This window comes from Gymnoscopelus braueri (genome assembly GCF_963280865.1).
Source record: "Gymnoscopelus braueri genome assembly, chromosome: 18".
NCBI lineage: Eukaryota > Metazoa > Chordata > Actinopteri > Myctophiformes > Myctophidae > Gymnoscopelus > Gymnoscopelus braueri.
Genome location: NC_137618.1, coordinates 797,026 through 820,248, shown reverse-complemented (window position 1 = coordinate 820,248; position 23,223 = coordinate 797,026). Strand labels below are relative to the sequence as shown.

The following is a 23,223-nucleotide window of genomic DNA, read 5'->3' as shown; positions in this document are numbered from 1 at the left end:
ATTTTTTTCCCCTTGCCTTCAACTAGTCACATAATATTTGTCTCCAGTATGAACGGTCCCCCGATCGTTGCTAAACATGGAGGGACCCCCCCGTTTGCTAGTTATAGGCCGTTGAATATAGCATGGCTCGTCAAAAATGCAGAGGAAATCCAGGGAGGCGAGAAAAATGCGTTTTCCAAATCGAATAACAAGGAAGTGAATGGTGGAGGAGATCTTGCGATCACGTGATCTGCTACTCACGTGTTAAGGCCCACGCATGCTACCAAATGAGGTGGTCACCCTATCACCTTTTAGGTGATAGAGAGAGCGCTCTCTATGATAGAGAGAGCTCTCTCTATCACCACCGGGGTGATAAGGTGATAAGGTGACCACCGAAAATGGTAGCATGCGCCCCCCTTTAGCGAACAGCGCCATCTAGCACAAAACCACGTCATTCTTGTCATTGGCAGCCTTGGCAAAATAATATGACGAGAAATCTCATCATTGGCAGTCAAAGAGCCACCAGCATCCTTATTCCTCAGGGAACATTCGCCAAAAATAGCCGATCTACAAGCTCACAATTCGTCACAACGTAGATTGGCTATTTTTGGCGAAGAGATTTGGTGTAGAGGGGGGGAGGGGGGGGAGCGGTCCAACTACAGTTGTGACCCAGGTGGCTTTGACTGAACGGAGGGTTTAAAGTGGTTCATCTGTGATGTGTTTGTGTCCTCAGTGGTCCCGTCGTGTTCCCTCAACGAGTACGTGTGTGCCAGCGGGGGATGCGTGTCCGCCAGCCTGCGCTGTGACGGCCATGACAACTGTCTGGACGGCTCGGATGAGGTCAGTACGACACCACAACCTCATTTTCTACCACTCACGCAAAAACCAAAGACATACCGCTCATAGTTCTTGTCATTTTGATATTGCCGTGTGGTATGAGAGCCTGACTTGAACAACCAAGCTGACTCACGCTACAGAAACAGGAGATAGTATCCTCCTCCACATCTTAAAGGACGACTTCAACCATGTTCAACTTCCTATAAATGGTCCTCACTAATGCTCAGGATAAAATGGTAAAAGAAAATAAATTCTACTGGGTCTGCCTACCAGTGACATCATCGTTAGGCAGTTATTTTTTGCTTTTTCAAACAAGATTTCTAATTCTTTATTTTTATGTTTATAAGCTATTCTATTAGCTTGGATTCCACATCGATGATGTCACTGGTAGACGGGTTTCTGAACCATCCACAGCCCTCCTCTGAGACACAGACCGAATAGACAAAAATGTTACCATATTATAATGACTGTTAGTGAGAACCAACTATATGAAGATAGGTTGAAAATGGGTCAAGTTGTCCTTTAACCTTTATTTAAACTCTGAGCACAGTTGAGGGGGAAATCTGCTATTTTTGAATAGCCAAAGAAATCTAAATTGACCGAGATGAATGGGTCGACCTCTTCATCTTGATGATGATGTGGTCCACCTTTCATCTTGATGATGATGTGGTCCACCTCTTCATCATGATGATGATGTGGTCCACCTCTTCACCTTGATGATGATGTGGTCCACCTCTTCATCTTGATGATGATGTGCTCCACCTCTTCATCTTGATGATGATGTGCTCCACCTCTTCATGTAAGAGGACCATGTGTGTGTTTTGTTGCTGATGCTGATTGTGTGTTTGTTCCCACGGCGACAGATCGGCTGCGTGAAGGAATGCAAGGAGGACGAGTTCCTGTGTCTGAACCGCGCCCACTGCATCCCTCGCCGCTGGCGCTGTGACGACGTGTTGGACTGCGTGGACCACAGCGACGAGGACAACTGTAGCCACGGTAGGACCACCGTTCATTCTGTAGACCAGGGGTCTTCAACGTTCTTCAGGCCACGGACCCCCTTAGCTGCAGTGTTGATTTCGTCGACTAAAAATGTTTGTCGACTACCTTTTTTGAGGGTCTAAAAAGGTAGATCTACAAGCTCACATTTTCGGCTAATGTTCCCCACCACACAATGTGGATTTAGAGGACCCCCTGTAGTAACTCTGAGAACCCCCTAGGGGTCCCGGACCCCCTGTTGAAGACCTCTGTTGTAGACTAAAACTATGAGGGTCCCGGGGAGACACCAAAGGTATCTTTTGGGTCTGGGCTGAAAAGGTTTGGGAACCACTGCAGTAGAACCACTGCAGTAGAACCACTGCAGTAGAACCACTGCAGTAGAACCACTACAGTAGAACCACTGCAGTAGAACCACTACAGTAGAACCATTACAGTAGAACCACTGCAGTAGAACCACTACAGTAGAACCACTGCAGTAGAACCACTACAGTAGAACCACTGCAGTAGAACCACTACAGTAGAACCACTACAGTAGAACCACTGCAGTATAACCACTACAGTAGAACCACTGCAGTAGAACCACTGCAGTAGAACCACTGCAGTAGAACCATTACAGTAGAACCACTACAGTAGAACCACTACAGTAGAACCACTGCAGTAGAACCACTACAGTAGAACCACTGCAGTAGAACCACTACAGTAGAACCACTGCAGTAGAACCACTGCTGTAGAACCACTGCAGTAGAACCACTACAGTAGAACCACTGCAGTAGAACCACTACAGTAGAACCACTGCAGTAGAACCACTGCAGTAGAACCACTGCAGTAGAACCATTACAGTAGAACCACTACAGTAGAACCACTACAGTAGAACCACTGCAGTAGAACCACTACAGTAGAACCACTGCAGTAGAACCACTGCAGTAGAACCATGGTAAAGTGGAGGAGGACTTTAATGCTGTTGCTGTGTACAGGACGTGCGTGGGTTAATGCATGGTGGGAAGGATGTGCTCATTGTTTTATTGTTCATTGTTCATCCTTTGCCACCGGAGCGTAAACATTTTCACATTTTACTATTTGTGATGTTCTTTTCTATAATGACTTACTTACTGTACAGGTTTTTTAAGTTAAAAAGTAGAAAACAGTATTCACCATGAAAGCCAACATACAGAACAAACAGCACAGCAGTTAGAACACAGGTTAGATAACGGAAGAAAAAGTTAAAGGAGTAGTTCACCCACAAAATTACTTATTTTCTACCAATTGAAGCACACCCCATGTGAAGCCTTGGATTCATGGATTTGTCTTTGTGGCATTCCTAAACCAATAATTTGATGACCAGCGGAAAGATGCTAATATATCCGGTAGGAGACACAAAGGAGACTCTTTGAGTCTCCTACCAGAAATACACCCGGTTATCAAATTATTGGCTTAGGAATGCGAAAAAATATCCATGAATTCAAGGCTTCATGGGGTGTGCAATTGATAAAAAATAAGTCATTTTTGGGTGAACTACTCCTTTAAGGGTAGCGACAAGAATAATGATGAAAAACAAAAGGTGAACGATATCAAAACTGTGTCAACAATATACAGCAGGTACAGTATATCCCCACTGTACTGTGTCAGAGGATAAAAATAGGGAGCGATATGTTTACAGATGACATTGGATGACTCCAGACTTATTCCTGTGAGTCAGGACTTCTCCTTGATGAGAGACACTATAAAACCAACAGCCTTCTTCATCATTCCACTTCTTCTAGCCTTTTGTGACCCTCAAATGCAAACGTGTTCAAGGTCGATGCGATGTGGAAGTACTGTGTTTTAACCCTTTCAATCCGGGAACACATCTCTGTCATTTTAAGATTTCTTTGGGCTATTCAAAAAATAGCAGATCTACAAGCTCATAGCGCGGCACTCGGTGCCGTGCTATGAGCTTGTAGATCTGCTATTTTTTGAAAATCGTGAAAAGTTTTGCAAATCTTTCAGAATATATATAGTTTTTAAAGCGAACATGTGTAACTCAAATCTTTGCTTCTGGGGGTCCCTGGAACAAATTATTTTGAGATGGGGGTCCGTGGCCAAATACATGTAATTTTGGGGGTCCTTGACAAGAAAAAGTTTGAGAACCACTGATTATAGCAACATACGTTAGGATTTAGACGACATTTATAGAATCCCCCAGAAGCAAAGATTTGAGTTACAAATGTTTGATTTAAAAAATATATATATTCAAAGATTTGCACACATTTTCACAATATAAAAAAAAAATAGCAGATCTACAAGCTCCGTGCTATGAGCTTGTAGATCTGCTATTTTTTGAATAGCCCAAAGAAATCTAAAAATGACAGACGTGCGTTTCCCGGATTGAAAGGGTTAAGAAGGAGAAGCCGAGGGGGAAAAGGAAATGAAATCACACCCGGTCATCTTCTTCTTCAATTTCCAGGCGCCTTATTCTGCCGATCAGATGAGTTCATTTGCAACAACACCCTGTGCAAGCTCCACACCTGGGTCTGTGACGGCAAGGACGACTGTGGAGATAACTCTGACGAAGACACAGACATGTGCGGTAAGGTTCGCTCTTCTTCTTCTTCTTTTTCTAAAGGTGTGTGGATCTCATTACTTTTCCATTTCCTGCGGGGCGACATAACTCATTGTCAAGGTGTTGGATTGTTCAATGAAAAAAGATCGGTTCTTTTCACTGTTCAAAGAGTTTTGCGTTTTAGCGAGGCTCTCCTTGTACGTCCCCCACAAAAACCTAACTTTTCAGGACACGGAAAAAGAGAACCTGCGTGTTCCAATGGATCCAGTGTACAGTATATATGATAGTTAGTCTCAAGCTCTTTTTTTATTGGTTAAATATTCACAAAACCCACAGACAGACAGACTTACACACACAACCATAGCGTCTCTATTTTTGCCTTTGTGTAAGTGTCATAAGACGAAGTGTAAAAGTAGTGCATTGATTTAGGAAATAACAAAAAGATGAAATATCGTTGCTGTTGGTATAGAAACCTCATTACTGTCGTTACTTTTCAGAATTTAAATTCCAAAATAGCAAAATAGCCTAAGCTCAAAATGCATCGTGATGCGTCGCGTTTTTGAGGTCGTAGATCAACTACTTTAGCAACTTTTTTGTGACATTGTGGGCGGCAGTGGCTCAGGGGTAGAGCGGCCGGATGGAAACCGTGAGGTTTCCAGTTCGATCCCGGGCTCCCCCAGAGTTAGTGTAGAAGTGTCCTTGAGCAAGACACTGAACCCCTCACTGAGCAGGTTGGTGCCTTGCATGGTTTCCTCCTCCATCGGTGTCCATCGGTCCATGGGTGAATGTAATGCACAATCTATGTAAAGCGCTCTGGATAAAAGCGCTATATAAATGCACCATTTACCTTTACCATTGTAGTATGACGAAGAAGGGCAGTGATTTATGGGGGAAAACAACCCATACAAAGTTAACACATTGGGTGCCAGAGGTTTATTAAAATATTATACGTTGAGTGCCTGCATTTCTTCCATCCACTTGCGTTATACGTTTCGTGCTGTGGAAGCCCCGACGCGGAAGTGCATGTAAACAAAGCGTGCGTGCGAGACGGCGGAGGGTCCCGACTAGCGCCTGGAACAATAATATTTCCAACGCGATCCTCCATTGCAGCGTGATCGCCGATCGAAAACGGCTCGTTTCCACCACGTTAAAAAGAAATGGAGATATTAAGCTTTTAGTCAAGGAGATAACATTGAAAACACCGACCGGAAGGATTTTTTACATGGAGCCACATCCAGCCTCTTCTTCTCAGAAACTCCTTGGGTGATGTCAAAGTTTCGTTTTAGCGCCCCACGTGGGCCACTCGTATAAAAATAGAATTGGGTCAAAAACGGTCCGGACCGTTTTCGGCACTTCTCGTTTGGATCCTCAAAAACGGTCCGGACCGTTTATGGCACTCGATGTGTTAAAATACAGAGATAAGAGGTTTCTTCCCGACAACGTCAACAACACTATGGTAGATACAGGGTGCCATGGCTGAAGTGAAGTGACAATAGGTAGTTGTTGTCAACATGTATCTTTATTCTCTGTATGTATTGTTTATCCCCCCATGCAGCCAGGCTCCCCTGCCCGCCCACTCGCCCGTTCCGCTGCCGGAACGAACACGTGTGTCTGAGGACGGACCAGGTCTGCAACAAAGTGGACGACTGTGGAGACAACTCTGACGAGGAGGAGTGTGGTGAGCGAGCACACCGAGCAACACAGCGCACGCCCACTTACTGTATCCACTCATGGAAAGTAACTAAGTACAGTACATTTACTCAAGTACTGTACTTCAGTACACTTTTCGGGATTTTTTTACTTTACTGGAGTGTTTCCAATTTTCAAAACTTGTACTCCACTTCCACCATTACCTCAGAGGCAAATATTGTACTTTTACTCCACTGCAATTATTTGAAAACTTTAGTTAGATTTAGATTATTATTACAAAACATACATTAAAGGTTCGATGACATTCATTTTCACATTTTTTATTTTTTATGTTTTTTTGGGGGTTTTATGACCTCAATTACACCCAAAAAATCTGAACTTTGAACATTCAGTGGATTTTCTGTGGTCTGGGGTTTTCTGAATAATTAGGCTGAAAAGTAATCTGAGCTTGGCCCTTCGACAGTGAGGTCACAGTCGATTAATCCCGCCCACTCTCCTCCTCGCCCCTCCCCTTCCCTATCCTTTCCTTTGGGGGGGTGGAGCAGAGGCGATGATTGACAGGCAAAATCCCTCACCAGCGACACCCGCAGGCAAAGATTTCTTTTTTCATTGCAGTTGAAAAGGCTTTAGAAATGTGAGACAAAAACACCTACAGTGAATCACTGGAGTGGAATTTTCAGTTAAAACTTTTTGTACACGTTTGAAGGACCAGGACAAAGACTCTGAATGTGGTGTAAACATGAATGTCATGATACCTTTAAACCACTTCAGCCCTATATACACTTCGGCCATTAGAAAAAAGCTGATCTACAAGCACACAATGCGTCGCGATGCGACGCATTGTGAGCTTGTAGATATGCTTGATGATGATGTTTTTTCCATCATCCCACTTTTTTTAATTGATTGTACTCCTTAGTCTCAGTGTTTTTTTCTTAGTCTTAGTGTTTTTTTTAACACATTTACTTGGTTACTTTCCACCACATGCTTATGTCGGCTGCTGAAACATTTGACTACTGTACGTCAGATGAAACAGAAAGTCCAAAGGCCATGTGTTTATTTATTTATTTGTATTTTTCAAAGCACATGAAGCGTAGCTGGACATGTTACAGCACATGCCTCACCCCCCCCCCCCCCCCCCACTTTCAAAGTCAAAGATGTGTACTTGCCCTTGAATGTCGGCCATTGAACGAAGCCCCCTTCCCCTTTATCACATTCAACCCGGAACGCATTGAATGTGTCATTTTAGAATGTTTCTATAACCATTATGTTATACTTTGAGCTATTCAAACATAGCAGATCTACAAGCTTATAGCGTGGCACCGAGGGCTGCCCTATGAGCTTGTAGATCTGTTCTTGTTTGAAAAATCGTGAAAATGTGTGCAAATCTTTGAATATTTATATATATTTTTAAGTGAACATTTGTAACTCAAATCTTTGCTTCTGAGGGTCCCTGGAATGGAATCTCTTGAGATGGGGGGTCCGCAGCCAAATACATAACATTTCGGGTGGTCCTTGACATGAAAAAGCTTGATTGAAGCATTGATATAGCAACATTTAGAAGATTTTGGAATTTCAGGATTTAGATCATTTGTAGAATCGGGTCCTCAGGTGATTAAAAAATATATACAGTATATTCAAAGATCCTTCACAATTTAAAAAAAAAATAGCAGATCTACAAGCTCATAGCGCGGCACTCGGTGCTGCGCTACGAGCTTCTAGATCTGCATTTTTTTTAATAGCCCCAAAGACATCTAAAAAAGGACACTGTATGCGTTGACCCGGATTGAACGGGTTATAAAAACCATCTCAAAAGAATTTCAAAGCATTTGCTCTTCCTTTCATGCCTGTCTTTACTGCCCCCTCGCCCCTGGGTGCTGCATGGGTGCTCTCTCTCCTCTCCTGTACCTCCGCTGCGCCCCTTTAAGCCTCTGACCCTCTCTTTGTGTTCGCTTTCTCCCCGGAAACGCATTGTGAGCTTGTAGATCTTCTATTTTCAAAAGATTTTTATACATTTTATACATTTGAAAACATGTGAAATGGGACATTCTGCATAATGACTACTTTATACTTTTGCTACTTTAAGTACATTTTGATACCAACTCTTTTGTACTTTTACTCAAGTAAATTTTGAACTCCGAACTATTACTTGTAACAGAGTATTTCTATATTGCAATATTGATACTTTTACTTAAGTACACTGTTTTGAGCCTCTGACTCTCTTTGTGTTTGGTTTGGGTCGGGTCGGGTCGGAGCAGAAGTGGCGGCGGGCATCAGACCGCGGCCCTGCGGTAAGACGGAGTTCACGTGCAGCAACCAGCGCTGCATCCCGGCCGCGCTGCAGTGCGACCTCTACAGCGACTGTGGGGACGGAGGCTCGGACGAGCAGGAGTGCAAGGCCTGTACGTACACAGTACTGATGTGTAGTAGTAGTCGCCCCCAGTGGTGGAAAGTAACTAATTACATGTACTCAAGTACTGTACTTAAAGGTAGGGGAAGTGATATTTTTTAGGTGAAAACTAAAAGTGTTTTTGTTAAAAGGTTAAAGCACTATACTGTAGTAATCATAGAGTGTTTGTTCAGTAACAGGAGTCTTCCTGTCTCTCCAGCTTTTTAATAAACAGAACATGCATTTTCAGGTCTAGGTGACAAAATGTCAGCCAATCAAGAGACAGTACCCATTTATCAGCTTCATTTTTTATAGTGTTTCAGTTCCAATTGTATTTGCTCATTTCTTTGTGTCATCACTTCCAATGTCTCTATCCTGATTGGATACAATTGGTATCCTGACCTGAAAATGCATTTTCTGTTTAATAAAGAGCTGGAGAGACATGGAGACTCCTGTTACTGAACAAACACTCTATAGTAATGATTACTATCACAATATAGATCTATTTAACACTGTTACTGAACAAACACTCTATAGCAATGAGTACTATCACAATATAGAGCTATTTAACACTTATTTTAACCAAAGAAAATCACTTACCCTACCTTTAAGTACAATTTTGAGGCATTTTACTTGACTTGAGTATTTCCAATTTCCAATTCTTTTACTTCTACTCCACTACATCACTGAGGTAAATATTGTACTTTTACTCCACTACAATTATTTGAAAACTTTGGTTACTAGTTACTTTGTAGATTTTGATTATTATTACAACACAGGCATCAACCACCAAAGCCCTGTATACATTTCGGCCATTTGAAAATAGCCGACCTACAAGCTCGCGATGCGACGCATTGTGAGCTTGTAGATCTGCTATTTTCAAAAGATTTTGTTTTACATTTGAAAACTTGAAATGGGACATTCTGCACAACGAGTACTTTCTACTTTTGGTACTTTAAGTACATTTTGACACCAAATACTTTTGTACTCTTGCTCAAGTACATTTTTAATTCCGGGCTTTCACTTGTAACCGAGTATTTCTACATTGCAGTATTGATACTTTTACCCCCCCCCCCCCCCCCCCCGCCCGGCCCGCTCCGGCGACACACACATCAAAGTCCTATCCAGAAGCAGATGAAACAAACAATAGCCTCAGACTCCGCCGTGGATCGGGGGGGGGGGGGGGGGGGGGGGGGTGGGACCAAAGCAATAGCCTAGCATTTTATAGTTATAGTGATGTTTTTTTGTGCCTTATTTATGGTAATATATGTATGGCCATGCATGAGCCCGTTGTGTACCTTATAAAATGAGATGATCGGGCCTGGCCGGCGTTCCACACATCAAACAGAGACACACAGCAGGTTCTCTCCAGAAGCTCTGGGTGTGTTTTCATTCCAAAGTCCATGTTCTTTTATAATTCTAGTTTCCAGCGGAGACGTATGTGGAAAGAAAACAAACCCTTGTGGAGAGGATGCGGTTTGCAATCAAACAAACCCTAATGCTGTGTGCCAGTGCAAAGCTGGCTTCAAGAGGAACCACAAGACAGGCCAGTGTGAAGGTACAGGTCTATGAATTATATATTTCTCTCTCACCCCCAGTATATAAACAATACAGCTGTTTGGTGTCAATTATTTGCAGTGGTGGAAAGTAACTAAGTACATTTACTTAAGTACAATGTTGAGGTATTTGTACTTTACTTGAGTCTTTCCAATTTCCAATACTTTTACTTCTACTCCACTACATCTCGGATCCAAATATTGTACTTTTACTCCACTACATTTACTTGAGAACTTTTGTTACTATATTTTGATTATTTTTACCCACTTCAGCCCTTTAGACATTTCGGCCATTTGAAAATAGCCGATCTACAAGCTCACAATGCGTTGTGATGCGACGCATTGTGAGCTTGAAAATCTGCTATTTTCAAAAGATTATACCTTATACAATATACATGTTATAGGCTACATTTGAAAACTTGCATAATGAGTACTTTTACTTTACCAATACTTTTGTACTTTACTCAATTACATTTTGAATTCTGGACTTTTACCTGTGACAGAGTATTTTTACATTTCAGTATTGATACTTTTACTTTAATTTGTTTTACTTTTTCCACCACTGATTATTTGGCTGTATTCTTGGATTGCTTACAATATAGTCAGATTGATTGATTGATTGATTGATTGATTGATTGATTGGATATCGGACATTATGCAGTCGATGTGTCCTGATGTTTAACCACTTTCATCCTGTCATCCCTAATATGGGCATGTCATTATAGGGGAACAGAAATAGTCATAAATAGCAGATCTACAAGCTAACAACGGGTCACGTTGCGGCCCGCTGAGAGCTTGTAGATCGGCTATTTTGGGTTATTTTTGAATAGGGCTCATATAGGACTATATACATATGTTTTTAAATTAATATTATCAATAATTATCAATTATGTTTTGCCAAATATTTGGGTGGGCCCACTTATAACCTCCTCACGGCCCACCAGTAGTGCCCCGGCCCACAGGTTTGGAATCGCTGCACTAAGGACTTAATTGTTTATTTGTGTGTTTTGTAATTACAGATGAAGGACTTAATTAGTCTCTTACTTAAGTGGCGATAGCTGCCATTTTTCAATCAACCTCCGGATGTGAATGTAGTTAGCTGGCAGTTAATGGCTCAGTGCTGTGTGCTTATCGCTCTGTGCGAAAAGAATGAAAATAAGACTGAAATAGACATGCTTGCGTGTGCGTGTGCGTGTGCGTGTGCGTGTGCGTGTGTGTGTGTGTGTTGTCACCACAGCTACTGTAACTTCTCAGTCTCTACACTGTTGTGTGTCTGTTTGTGTTCATATTTGAACCCTTGCTTGCAGTGGTGGAAATTAACTATGTACATGTACTCAAGTACTGTACTTGAGTACATGTACTACAATTGTGAGGTATTATTACTTTACTGGAGTATTTCCTATGTTCTTACTCCATTTATCTGAGAACTTTAGTTACTAGTTACTTTGTAGATTTTGATTATTATTACAAAAAAACACAGACATATATATACTTTGGCTATTTGAAAATAGCCGATCTACAGTTTCACAGCTTGTGAGCCTGTAGATCTGCTATTTTCAAAGGATTGTAAACATATGATAACTTGTGAAATGGGACATTGTGCATAATGAGTACTTTTAGTACTTAAGTATATTTTTATGCTAATACGTTTGTACTTTTACTAGTAAGTACATTTTGAATACTAGTACTTTTACTTACAAAGTATGTCTACATTGTGGTATTGCTACTTTAAGTACACAATGTGAGTACTTTTTCCACCACTGCTGTATTGTAATTGTAATAATTTTCTCTGCTTTGCAGAAACCAATGAGTGTCTCCAGTTTGACACATGTGCTCATTACTGCACTAATACCAAAGGATCTTATAAATGCTCTTGTGACCGAAATTACAAAGAGATCAATGGAAACTGTGTAGCGAAAGGTACGGAACCAACATTTTAAATGCTTTTCTCAACATATTACAGTCAAAATACAAAATGCATTGAATATTAATCTATTGATTATTGATTATATTATCATATCGTTGTTGTCGGGCAGAAATCTCATATCTCCACATTAAAACTTGTTTCTGTTTGATGCATAAATGTATGTATGCTCTATACTGCATCATACAAGAGTGTCCCACAAAAGTAGTGGAAATAGCCAATCTACAAGCTAGCACGACGTGCCACGTCGCGACACGTTGTGATCTTGTAGATCGGCTATTTTCACTATTTTAACCCATTAAGACCGGGAACGCATCTGTGTCATTTATAGATATATTCGGCTATTCAAAAATAGCAGATATACAAGCTCATAGCACGGCACAGAATGCCGTGCTATGAGCTTGTAGATCTGCTATTTTTGAAAAATTTTGAAAATGTTTGCAAATCTTTGAATATATATTCCACAAATGTCTTCTAAATCCTAACCGCTTTTTAAAAAAACTTTTCTTTCTATAATATCAGTGGTTCTCAAATGTTTTCATGTCAAGGACCCCCCAAAATTGTATTATTTGGCAGCGGACCCCCATCTCAAAATGTTTTGTTCCAGGGACCCCCAGAGGCAAAGATTTGAGTTAAAAAAAAAACGCTTCACACAATTTTTTAAAAATAGCAGATCTACTAACAGGCTCATAGCGCGGCACTCGGTGCTTGTAGATCTGCTGTTTTATAAATAGCTAAAGAAATCTTAAAATGACACAGATGCTTTCCCGGATTGAATGGGTTGAATTTTTTTTTTAAATCAATAGTAAAAAAATGCAACGTTTTTGGACACACAAGCTTTCCACCCGACCGTGGCGATATGTAATGTAAATATATATAATATTATTGATGATATGATCATATATATTATTATATAGTATCATTGATGACCAGTAGATTTATAAGTGCAATATTAATGTTTTTAAAATGTGACTTCATGTGATATATACTGTACTCAAACTGTCTAATACCTCCCAATGGAATTTAGCCACTTTTCATTTTGTTTTGCATATTAATAACTCGTCGTCGGTGACAGGACCAGAAGATGGGGTGCTCTACATAGCTAATGACACTGAAATCCGAAGTTTTGTGTATCCATTTAACCAGAGCCACGGACACAAACTGCTCACCCGCATCGAGGACAATGCCCGCATTATCGGGATGGACGCTCTGTCTCACCAGCTAAAGTTTGTGTGGGCTACACAGTTTAACCCGGGGGGCCTTTTTTACAAAGAAACCCTAGACAGGAGTCAGGCTAAAAGTAATGTCAGAAACATCGTAAGTATGACCATGAAGGGCATGGACTATGATGATGGAACACTTCTTTTTATTGCCTTTTCTTCTTGACAACAGTTCAGAAGATCTTTTTGTCTTCCCTGCATGCCATTGATGCAGTTTTATGATCGTTGAGTTCACACCAACTATTAAAAAAGAAAATACAATCCATATAGTTATAGGCTATAGGTATCCTTACAGTTATAGGGCATAGCCGTGGCGGGCATTTTCTGGTTCCACTTCAAAATAGTCAATGCATTTTTCCCATTGACATTTCCAAAAATATTTATATCAATGCATTTAAGCCTAGAATCAAGCAATCCAGGGTCCTAGTGAATCATGACCATTAAACATTTTTAATTTTATATTTAATTATATGATATACTATATTTAATAAATACCCTTCGTTTTGCCGTTTTCAAAAAAGTTTTTCACAGAATCAAACGTTTTATGGTCATGATTCACCAGAACCCTGGATGGCTTGATTCTAGGATTAAAATAATTGATATAAATATTTTTGGAAATGTCAATGGGAAAAATGCATTGACTATTTTGAGTGGAACCAGAAAATGGCCGCCACTGCTATGCCCTATAGTGCTCAGTGTGAATGGCACTTTACTGCCTTTGACCACAGTCACTTGAAAGCAGTGGTGTAAAGTAACTAAGTACATTTACTCAAGTGTGGTAAAAATGTTGAGGTACATTTACTTTCTATTTTGTGATATTTTAAACTTCTACTCCACTCTGTCTCAGAGGCAAATATTGTACTTTTTTTTTTACTCCATTACAGTTATTTGACAGATCATTAATACAAAACATGCATTCACCACTTTACCCTTAGGCTGTTCCAAAAAAGAAAGTGTAGTACATTTACTTTGGTGCTGTAAGTATATTTAGATGTAATTTTACTCAAGTAAAACTTTTAATACAGGCCTTTTACTTTTGTCATTTTAATATATGTATGTAATGTATTGCTATTTTAACTTTTTTTCTTCCACCACTGCTTGAAAAGTAATTTATTACTTTGAGTTCTGGCTTAGTATTTGTTGAGCGGAGTCCCTCAGGGCTCTATGCTAGTGTATTTTCTGTTTCCACTCTATACATTAAATATCTAAGCTGAAAACAGACGATCTACAAGCTTTAAACGCCATGCAACACGTTGTAAGCTTGTAGATCTGCTAAGTTTCCCCCAGAATACGGATACTGGGGTTGAAGTTGTTAACAGATGTGTTAGGTTTCTCTTTTTTTGTGATTTGTGTTAGGTTACGCTTTATTATTTATTTTAATGGGTTAAATCAGGCAATTCTGTCTGTCAGTCTGTTCACGTCCACTAATGTTTAACCTGAAACCAGACAGACTTTCTGACGTTTGTTCATTCAAAGTATCATCATTTCAGATCAACATTTTGTGGTCAAATTGCTTTTAAAGGGATAGTTCACCCCAAAATGACTTTTTCTCTATGGATGAGTCACCCCATGGAGACTGGAATTCATGGATATTTTGGGGTTTTTGTCTCATTCCTAAGACAATAATTTGATGACCGGCAGCGGTTCCGGTAGGAGACACAAAGAGTCTCCTTTGTGTCTCCTACCGGAACCGCTGGTCATCAAATTATTGGATTAAGAATGAGACAAAAACTAAAACATATTCATGAATTCAAGTCTCATTTTTTTGGGTGAACTATCCCTTAAATTTGTACTCCTCCTGCATCATGTATATGTATATACTTCTCACACACCTTAAACTAATGTGATCACAACAGATACATGTGTTAGTGAATCTATAGATGTACTGTGACTTTTGGCCCCGTTGGTTTGTCCCCCCCGTCCCCCCCCCAGTGCTCAGACTTCCGTCGGCCCAGAGACGTGTCGGCCGACTGGATCACGGGAAACATCTACTGGACGGACCACTCCCGGATGCATTGGTTTAGCTATTACACAGCTCACTGGACTAAGCTCAGATACTCCATAAACGTGGGCCAACTGAAGGGACCCAATTGTACCCGCCTGATTACTGACATAGCGGGAGAGCCCTATGCCATCGCCGTCAACCCGGCCCGCGGGTAAGATTAGCCTTTTTCCTCTCCTCGCTTACTGCCACCACTTGGCAAGGTTGTTGTTGTTGTTTTCCTCTCGCACTAACAAGCAGCGCTGCAGATTGCAACGCTCCTCAAGCGTTTCATTGTTGAAGAGAAGCATTAACGAGCATGCAGACTTTTACCTTGGTACACGTGTGCCCTACAACATACCTACATACCTACTATACAACGTGTGCCCTACAACATACCTACATACCTACTATACAACGTGTGCCCTACAACATACCTACTATACAACGTGTGCCCTACAACATACCTACATACCTACTATACAACGTGTGCCCTACAACATACCTACATACCTACTATACAACGTGTGCCCTACAACATACCTACTATACAACGTGTGCCCTACAACATACCTACATACCTACTATACAACGTGTGTCCTACAACATACCTACATACCTACTATACAACGTGTGCCCTACAACATACCTACATACCTACTATACAACGTGTGCCCTACAACATACCTACTATACAACGTGTGCCCTACAACATACCTACATACCTACTATACAACGTGTGCCCTACAACATACCTACATACCTACTATACAACGTGTGCCCTACAACATACATGTGAAGCAGTGCTGTCAGGAAGCTAGAGGAACCAGAGGATAATGTGTTCCCATGCAGTGTTGATTTTGACAGCAAATGTTGATTTAGTTTTAGTCATGGTCTTTTGAATAAAATTCCATTTAGTTTTAGTCATATTTTAGTCATTCTGAAATGTTTTAGATTTTGTCTAGTTTTAGTCGACTAAATATCCTAAGATTTTAGTCGTCTAAATCTACAGTTGATTTAGTCGACTATAATGTATGTTGGCGGTGCCTTGATGACGTCGTAATGCCTGATTTTGCACTTGTTTGCATGCTGAAAATAGCAGATCTACAAGCTCACAATGCGTCACAGAGCTTGTAGATCTGCGTTGTGAGCTTGTAGATCTGCCATTTTCAGAGTGCAACACCCGAGCGCAACCAAACATAAAATGACTTGTCTTTTAGTTCTACTGGATCTCTTCTCCACTAGATCCCTCACTAACACTTTAGTCTAGTTTTTATTTGTAGACGAAATTGTCAATATATTTAGTCTTAGTTTTAGTCGTCATAGGTCAGTCTTTATTTCGTTATTATTTAGTTTTTATTTAGTTTTCGTCAGTGAAAAAAGGTAGTCGACGAACATTTTTCGTCATAGTTTTAGTCGACGAAATCAACCCTGGGACATGCATGGGTAAACAGGTGTGTCCTACAACATACCTGTGAAGTAGTGCTGTCAGGAACCTACGTACAACATACCTGTGAAGCAGTGCTGTCAGGAACCTACCTACAACATACATGTGAAGTAGTGCTGTCAGGAAGCTAGAGGAAGCAGAGGATCATGTGTTCCCATGTCTCCTACAGGATGATGTATTGGAGTGTGATCGGGGATCACTCACACATCGAGGAGTCCGCCATGGACGGATCCTTACGCCGAGTTCTCCTGGAGAAGAACCTCAGGAGACCCACTGGTAGACATGCATCTGTTTTATTTGAAAGCCCAACAACACGTCACTTAGATTGTTGTATTTATCGTGTTCACTGGAAACCTCTGGATACATCATGAACTTTTTCCTACTATGATGTTGTGTTGTATATTCAAAGTGAATTCTACAGAGTCGCTGTGCTACACCTGCTGATAATACACACGCAGGCACGCACGCACGCACACACACACACACACACACACACACGCACACACACACACACACACACGCACACGCACACGCACACGCACGCACACACACACACACACACACACACACACACACACACACACACACACACACACACACACACACACACACACACACACACACTCACACACACACACATGCGCGCGCACACACACACACACACACACACACACGCGCACGCACGCACGCGCACGCACGCACGCACGCACGCACGCACGCACGCACGCACGCACGCACGCACGCACGCACGCACGCACGCACGCACGCACGCACGCACGCACGCACGCACGCACGCACACGCACACCGCATGCAAATGTACACTGAATCCTGTTCTGTGCATGCATAACGTGTAGCAGCATGGTATGCAGTATCAATGCATGGTTGCATCATGGTGTCTGCTCCACTGCAGCCACAGAGTGACTAGTAGCTCTAAAGATGCCAGTGGAGGTATATTATAGTATATTATAGAGGAAATAAGGCCAGGGAAATAAAGAATTAAGCCTGGTGTCTCGGAGCCACTCTAAACCTGTTGGGGTTGTCTTTGGGGAGACACTTAGTGCTGATCTAGTTTTGAAGAGCTGCTTTGGCCTCCTTTAATTCAAGGGACCCAAGCTCTGTCTTGGTCACAGAAGGAGGAATTCATCATCTGTAGAAAAACGCAAACCTATTTAATCGTCCTCAGCCAGGTGCTCAATTATCCTCTCGCTCTGACTTGTGTGGGAAGGAACAAACGAATCACCCGGTTTGAAATGCTAATGTAGGACGCATCGCCCGACCGTCTGTCATCAAAAATGCAGAACAACCACAATATGCTGGAGTAATGTTATTTGACACAAAGGTAGTTTTTTTTTTCTTCCTCCCCCCAGCTCAGCCTTGCTGAGTACAGTAGAAAATGAATGACTAAAATATCATGGAGATGAAAGGAGAAGATTGACTATGCACACAGGCAGGGGTGGGGTGGTGGGGGGGGGCTGCATTATGCACTTGGTGCCTTCTTTAACACCTTAACTGTGGAATTATTCCAGGAAGTTGAGGACCTGAGGGTTCCCTCTCTCTTGGAATGATGATAAGGCTCTCGTATTGATCTTTGTACAACTCATGAGGCAAATTAATCTCTTCCGTCCCCTCCCCCCCCCCCCCTCCCCGCCAGGCCTGGCCATTGATTATTTCAACCAGCGTTTGTATTGGGCCGATCCCGAGATGTCCGAGATAGGGAGCATGAGATTGGACGGCTCGGACCCTCTGGTCACAATCAGCGACAGACACGGTGAGGAACAGACTGTGCAACAACACATTGTACTGCCTCTTCTATTTACTACTACTACCACTACTACTACTTTACTACACAACACTACTACTACTACTTTACTACACACCACCACTACTACTACTTTACTACACATCACTACTACTACTACTTTACTACACAACACAACACTACTACTTTACTACACAACACTACTACTACTACTTTACTACACACCACTACTACTACTACTTTACTACACAACACTACTACTACTACTTTACTACACACCACTACTACTACTACTTTACTACACAACACTACTACTACTACTTAACTACACAACACAACACTACTACTACTACTTTACTACACAACACAACACTACTACTACTACTTTACTACACAACACTACTACTACTACTTTACTACACAACACAACACTACTACTACTACTTTACTACACAACACTACTACTACTACTTTACTACACACCACTACTACTACTGTTGTTCTTTAAGCCGTTTAGACCAGGAACGCATCTGTGTCATTTTGTAAAAGCGTAGAAAATGTTTTACTCCAATATTTGCTTCTGGGGGTCCCTGGAACAAAATATTTTGAGATGGGGGTCCGTGGCCAAATACATAAAAATTTGGGTGGTCCTTGACATGGAAAAAGTTTGAGAACCACTGATATTAAAGCAACACAAAAAAAAACTGTTAGGATTTAGAAGACATTTGTAGAATCCCCCAGAAGCAGAAATCGAGAAGAGTTTAAAATGTTCGCTTTGAAAAAATATATATTTAAAGATTTGCACACATTTTTATGACTTAAAATAGTTGTCATAGCGCGGCACTCGGTGCCGCGCTATGAGCTTAAGTAAGATCTGATATTTTTGAATAGCCAAAGAAATAAAAAAATTACACAGATGCATTTGCGGTCTTAATGGGTTAATTTCCTTTGGTGTTTATCAAAAGATTGGGACAATAACGCTGTTGGTGTTGTTGCTCTGAAGCCATGCAGCAAAGCCTCTGAACAAAACATATGGTCTCTGTCTACTGGAAAACCTCAAATGTCCAAAACTGTTACGCTTCAGGATTCAAATTATCAAAAGCAGCAGATCTACAAGCTCGAAACGCGGCGCGAAGCGACGCGTTTCGAGCTTGTAAATCTGCTGCTTTTGATGCTTTTGTGTGACCTTGTAGTATGATCAAGTAGGACATTAATTTACGAAAAAACACAAAAAGTTAGAATATTGGAGATAAGCGGTTTCTGCCCGACAGCAACAATACTACTGTACGCCGAGAAGAACTATCTGCCCACACAGCACGTTCTGACTTCTATTAGCTGCCTCAGGACACAAACCTTCATTAAACCAATGTTGCCCCTGTGTGTGTGTGTATGTGTGTGTGTGTGTGTGTGTGTGTGTGTGTGCGTGTGCGTGCGTGCGTGCGTGCATGCGTAGACGTGGCCATTTGTTGATGTTATCTGTTTCTGTTTTCTCTCTCTTGCTGAACTCGTATACAGGAATCTCCCAGCCGTACAGAATTGATATATTTGAAGATTACATCTATGGAACGGGGCTGAAACATGAGGTCTTTAGGATCCACAAGTACGGCAAACAGTCCGTGGAGTTCCTGCATCTGGGCGTGGAGAAACCCACCAACGTGTTGATCTCTCACCGATACAAACAACAAGATGGTACGCTGATCGTTTGTTCTGACTCCTTTATTTTTTCCTATGTAAGAATATAGTAACAATTGTCACAAGATCATCAGCAATTACTCATTCGGGCAGCGTAGCCATTGGTGTGGCAATACAAGGTTATTATAGTTAACAAAAACTAATGAAATAACCAAAACTAAAATCAAAAAGACATTTTTGTTAACTGAACTAAATAGAAACTACAATAAAAAAATGAAATAACGATAACTAACTGAAACTGTATTGTGTTTACAAAACTAACCAAAATAACTGAAATTATAGACAAAATGCCCGTAGTTTTCATGTATTTATAAGGTTTTTGGGATGATATGAATTTATTGATTTCGCTGTACCAAATGTATACAAAACAATTATTTTGCAAAGTTTAATTACACAATTCTTGCCTTTTCAATCATGCACCTGACAAATAACCCAAAGTATTAAAAAAACTAAAACTAATATAAACTAACAAACTATTAGCATTTTCAAAAAATGAAACAAATAAAAACTAGCAAATCTGCTCTAAAAACTGAATTAGAAAATATATATTCAAAACAAACTAAAACTAAACGAAAATGAAAAATCCCAAACCATTGTAACCTTGGTGCAATCCCAGCTACAGCAATGCTTAAAAAGTGTATTATGTTCCTCTGGTCAGAGGCGTGTCCTCTGGTCAGAGGCGTGTCCCTATCCGACACCAGATTGTATCAACGGCCCCACTTTGCTGAGACGTTATTTTTCAGGTGTATGACATAAGAGAGTCATCACAGCCTGGAGATGCGGGGCCGATGCGGGGCCAATCGATGCGGCCCCCAGTCTTGTCCTTCCTCCCACTTCTCTGCTGCTATTTGTTACATCTGTGGTGTTAATGGTTGGGAAGCGTCAGACAGATCATTCTTGGTCGAAGTTTTTTCCACTTAAAGGGCAGCTGTGCAGTTTTCCCCCAGTGACTCATTAGGCCCAGGCAGGGCTGTGGAGTCGGTGCAATCCGTGGGCAGAGAGAGGCGTTACGCCGGCTATAGCAGAAATATGACATGAAGGTTTGATGTCTTCAGCAAAAAACAGTCGTTTCATTTTCTCTGTTTCTGATCGTCATTATTCTATTCTCTGCAACAATCTCTGAAGAACGCTGAAGTTTGTGCAAACCACAGATCTGTGAAGATGTACTACTCACTGTATGTGACCACAGAATGGTAAAACATGTGTAATCACAGCCAGTGGTGTAAAGTAAACTAAGTACATTTACTCAAGTACTCTACAAATGCCTTCTATATCAGTGGTTCTCAAGTACAATTCGGAGGTACTTTGAATTTTCAATACTTCTACTTCTACCCCACTACATCTCAGAGGCAAATATTGTACTTTTACTCCACTACAATTATTTGAAAACTTTAGTTACTAGTTACTTTGTAGATTTTGATTATTATTACAAAACCCACATCAGCCCTATTTACATTTCGGCTGTGTGAAAATAGCAGATCTGCAAGCTCACAATGCGTCGCGATGTGACGCATTGTGAGCTTGTAGATCTGCTATTTTCAAAGGATTTTATACATTTGGAAACGTGTGAAATGGGACATTGTGCATACTTTTACTTTTAGTGCTTAAGTATATTTTGATACCAATACTTTTTTACTTAAAATTTTTAATACCGGTACTTGTAACAGAGTATTCTACATTGCATTATTTATACTTTTACTTAAGTAAAACATTTGAGTACTTTTTCCACCACTAATCAAAGCTTATAGAGATGTAAAGATGTGTAGGCAGTTTCTTTACTGGTTGATTAAAAGTGGTGTCTGCTGTACAACATGGGAGTATAGTGTGAAGTTACACTGGCCTTCAGAACTCGGTTCAACAAGTCAGTTGTTGCCAGGTCCGCTTATTATAAGTGACTTTGGGCTCGTTTCTCTGTATAGTTGCTTTTAAATATAGGTTAGGTTGCAGGTTATTTTGGGCTTGTTTCTAAACTGTAGTTGTGTTCTGTGGTTCTCAAACATTTTCATGTCAAGCACCCCCACATGAATATGTATTTGTCTGCGGACTGAACACATTTTGTGCCAGAGACCCGCGTACCAGATGTGTCTTGTTAAAATATTTTATCCAAGATTATTTTGAAAATAGCCGATCTACAAGATCACAATGTGTCGCATCACGACACGTTATGAGCTTGTAGATCGGCTATTTTCAAATGGCCAATGCAGATAGGTTAAAAGAGCTTATGTGGTCCAGTCGCTTCGTCTGGGCTCGTTTTCATAGACTTGGTTGCTTATTTCTCTCACAAAATCTGGCAACACTGGCTGAAAGCTATGAAATGAAGGTTTGATGTCATCAGCACAAAGAAAGAAGCCCAACAGTCGTTTCTTTTTCTCTGTTTCTGATCGTCATTATTCCTGCAACAATCTCTGAAGAACCACAGATCTGTGAAGATGTACTCAGTGGTGGAAAGTAACTAAGTACATTTACTCAAGTAGGCCACTGAACTTAAGTAAAATGTTGAGGTATTTTTACTTTACTGGAGTATTTCCAAATTTCAATACTTACTTCTACTCCACTACATCTCAGAGGCACATATTGTTCTTTTACTCCACTACAATTATTTGACAACTTGAACTTTAGTTACTTTGTAGATTTAGATTATTATTACAGAACATGCATTAACCACTTCAGCCCATATACTTTGGCTACTTTAAAAGTAAATTCTGAATACCAGATTTTTACTTGTATCCGAGTATTTCTACATTGCGGTATTGATACTTTTACTTAAGTAGAAAATGTGAGTTCTTCTTCTTCCATCACTGGATGTACAACTACTGTCAGGATCTGTGTCCTTGTATCTTATTTTGTAGTATCATTCCTATTGTTTCCTGTTCTCCTTGTACTTTTATTGTGTAGTTATGTTCCTAGTGTTTCCTGTCTGCCTTAGTTACTGTTACCTGTCTTGTCTCACCAGTATGTCCTTGCAATTGTAGTTCACCTGTGTCTTGTTCTGTTCCAGCCAATCATGTGTTAATCGTCCTTGGTTCTCACCTGTGTCTTGTTAGCCTGTGTCTATTTAAACCCTGTGTTTGTCACATTATAAATGTTGTCCTGATGTTCTGTTCCAGTCCTGTGTGAAATCAGAATAAGTACTTTGCACTAGACCTTCCTGCCTGCATTGTTCTGCTGCCTTGCACCGTGACTACTGTATGTAACCACAGAACTGTAAAAAATAAAATAAAAATGTAAGCCTAATCACATCACAGCTTATAGAGAT

At 40.8% G+C, this 23,223-nt stretch overlaps 1 protein-coding gene across 1 annotated transcript in view; it reads left to right on the top strand.

The window, feature by feature from the left end:
* The window catches only part of LOC308105811 (low-density lipoprotein receptor-related protein 1B-like), a gene marked incomplete at its 3' end in the record, with an annotated part of 706,266 nt that overhangs the window by 582,926 nt on the left and 100,117 nt on the right, over window positions 1–23,223 (top strand). The window contains 12 exon segments of the mRNA XM_080456736.1: window positions 713–819; window positions 1,680–1,812; window positions 4,256–4,378; window positions 5,907–6,029; window positions 8,257–8,400; window positions 9,811–9,945; window positions 11,744–11,863; window positions 12,943–13,184; window positions 15,020–15,243; window positions 16,685–16,791; window positions 18,168–18,284; window positions 19,791–19,964. Coding sequence (XP_080312862.1) covers window positions 713–819; window positions 1,680–1,812; window positions 4,256–4,378; window positions 5,907–6,029; window positions 8,257–8,400; window positions 9,811–9,945; window positions 11,744–11,863; window positions 12,943–13,184; window positions 15,020–15,243; window positions 16,685–16,791; window positions 18,168–18,284; window positions 19,791–19,964 — 1,749 coding nt within the window.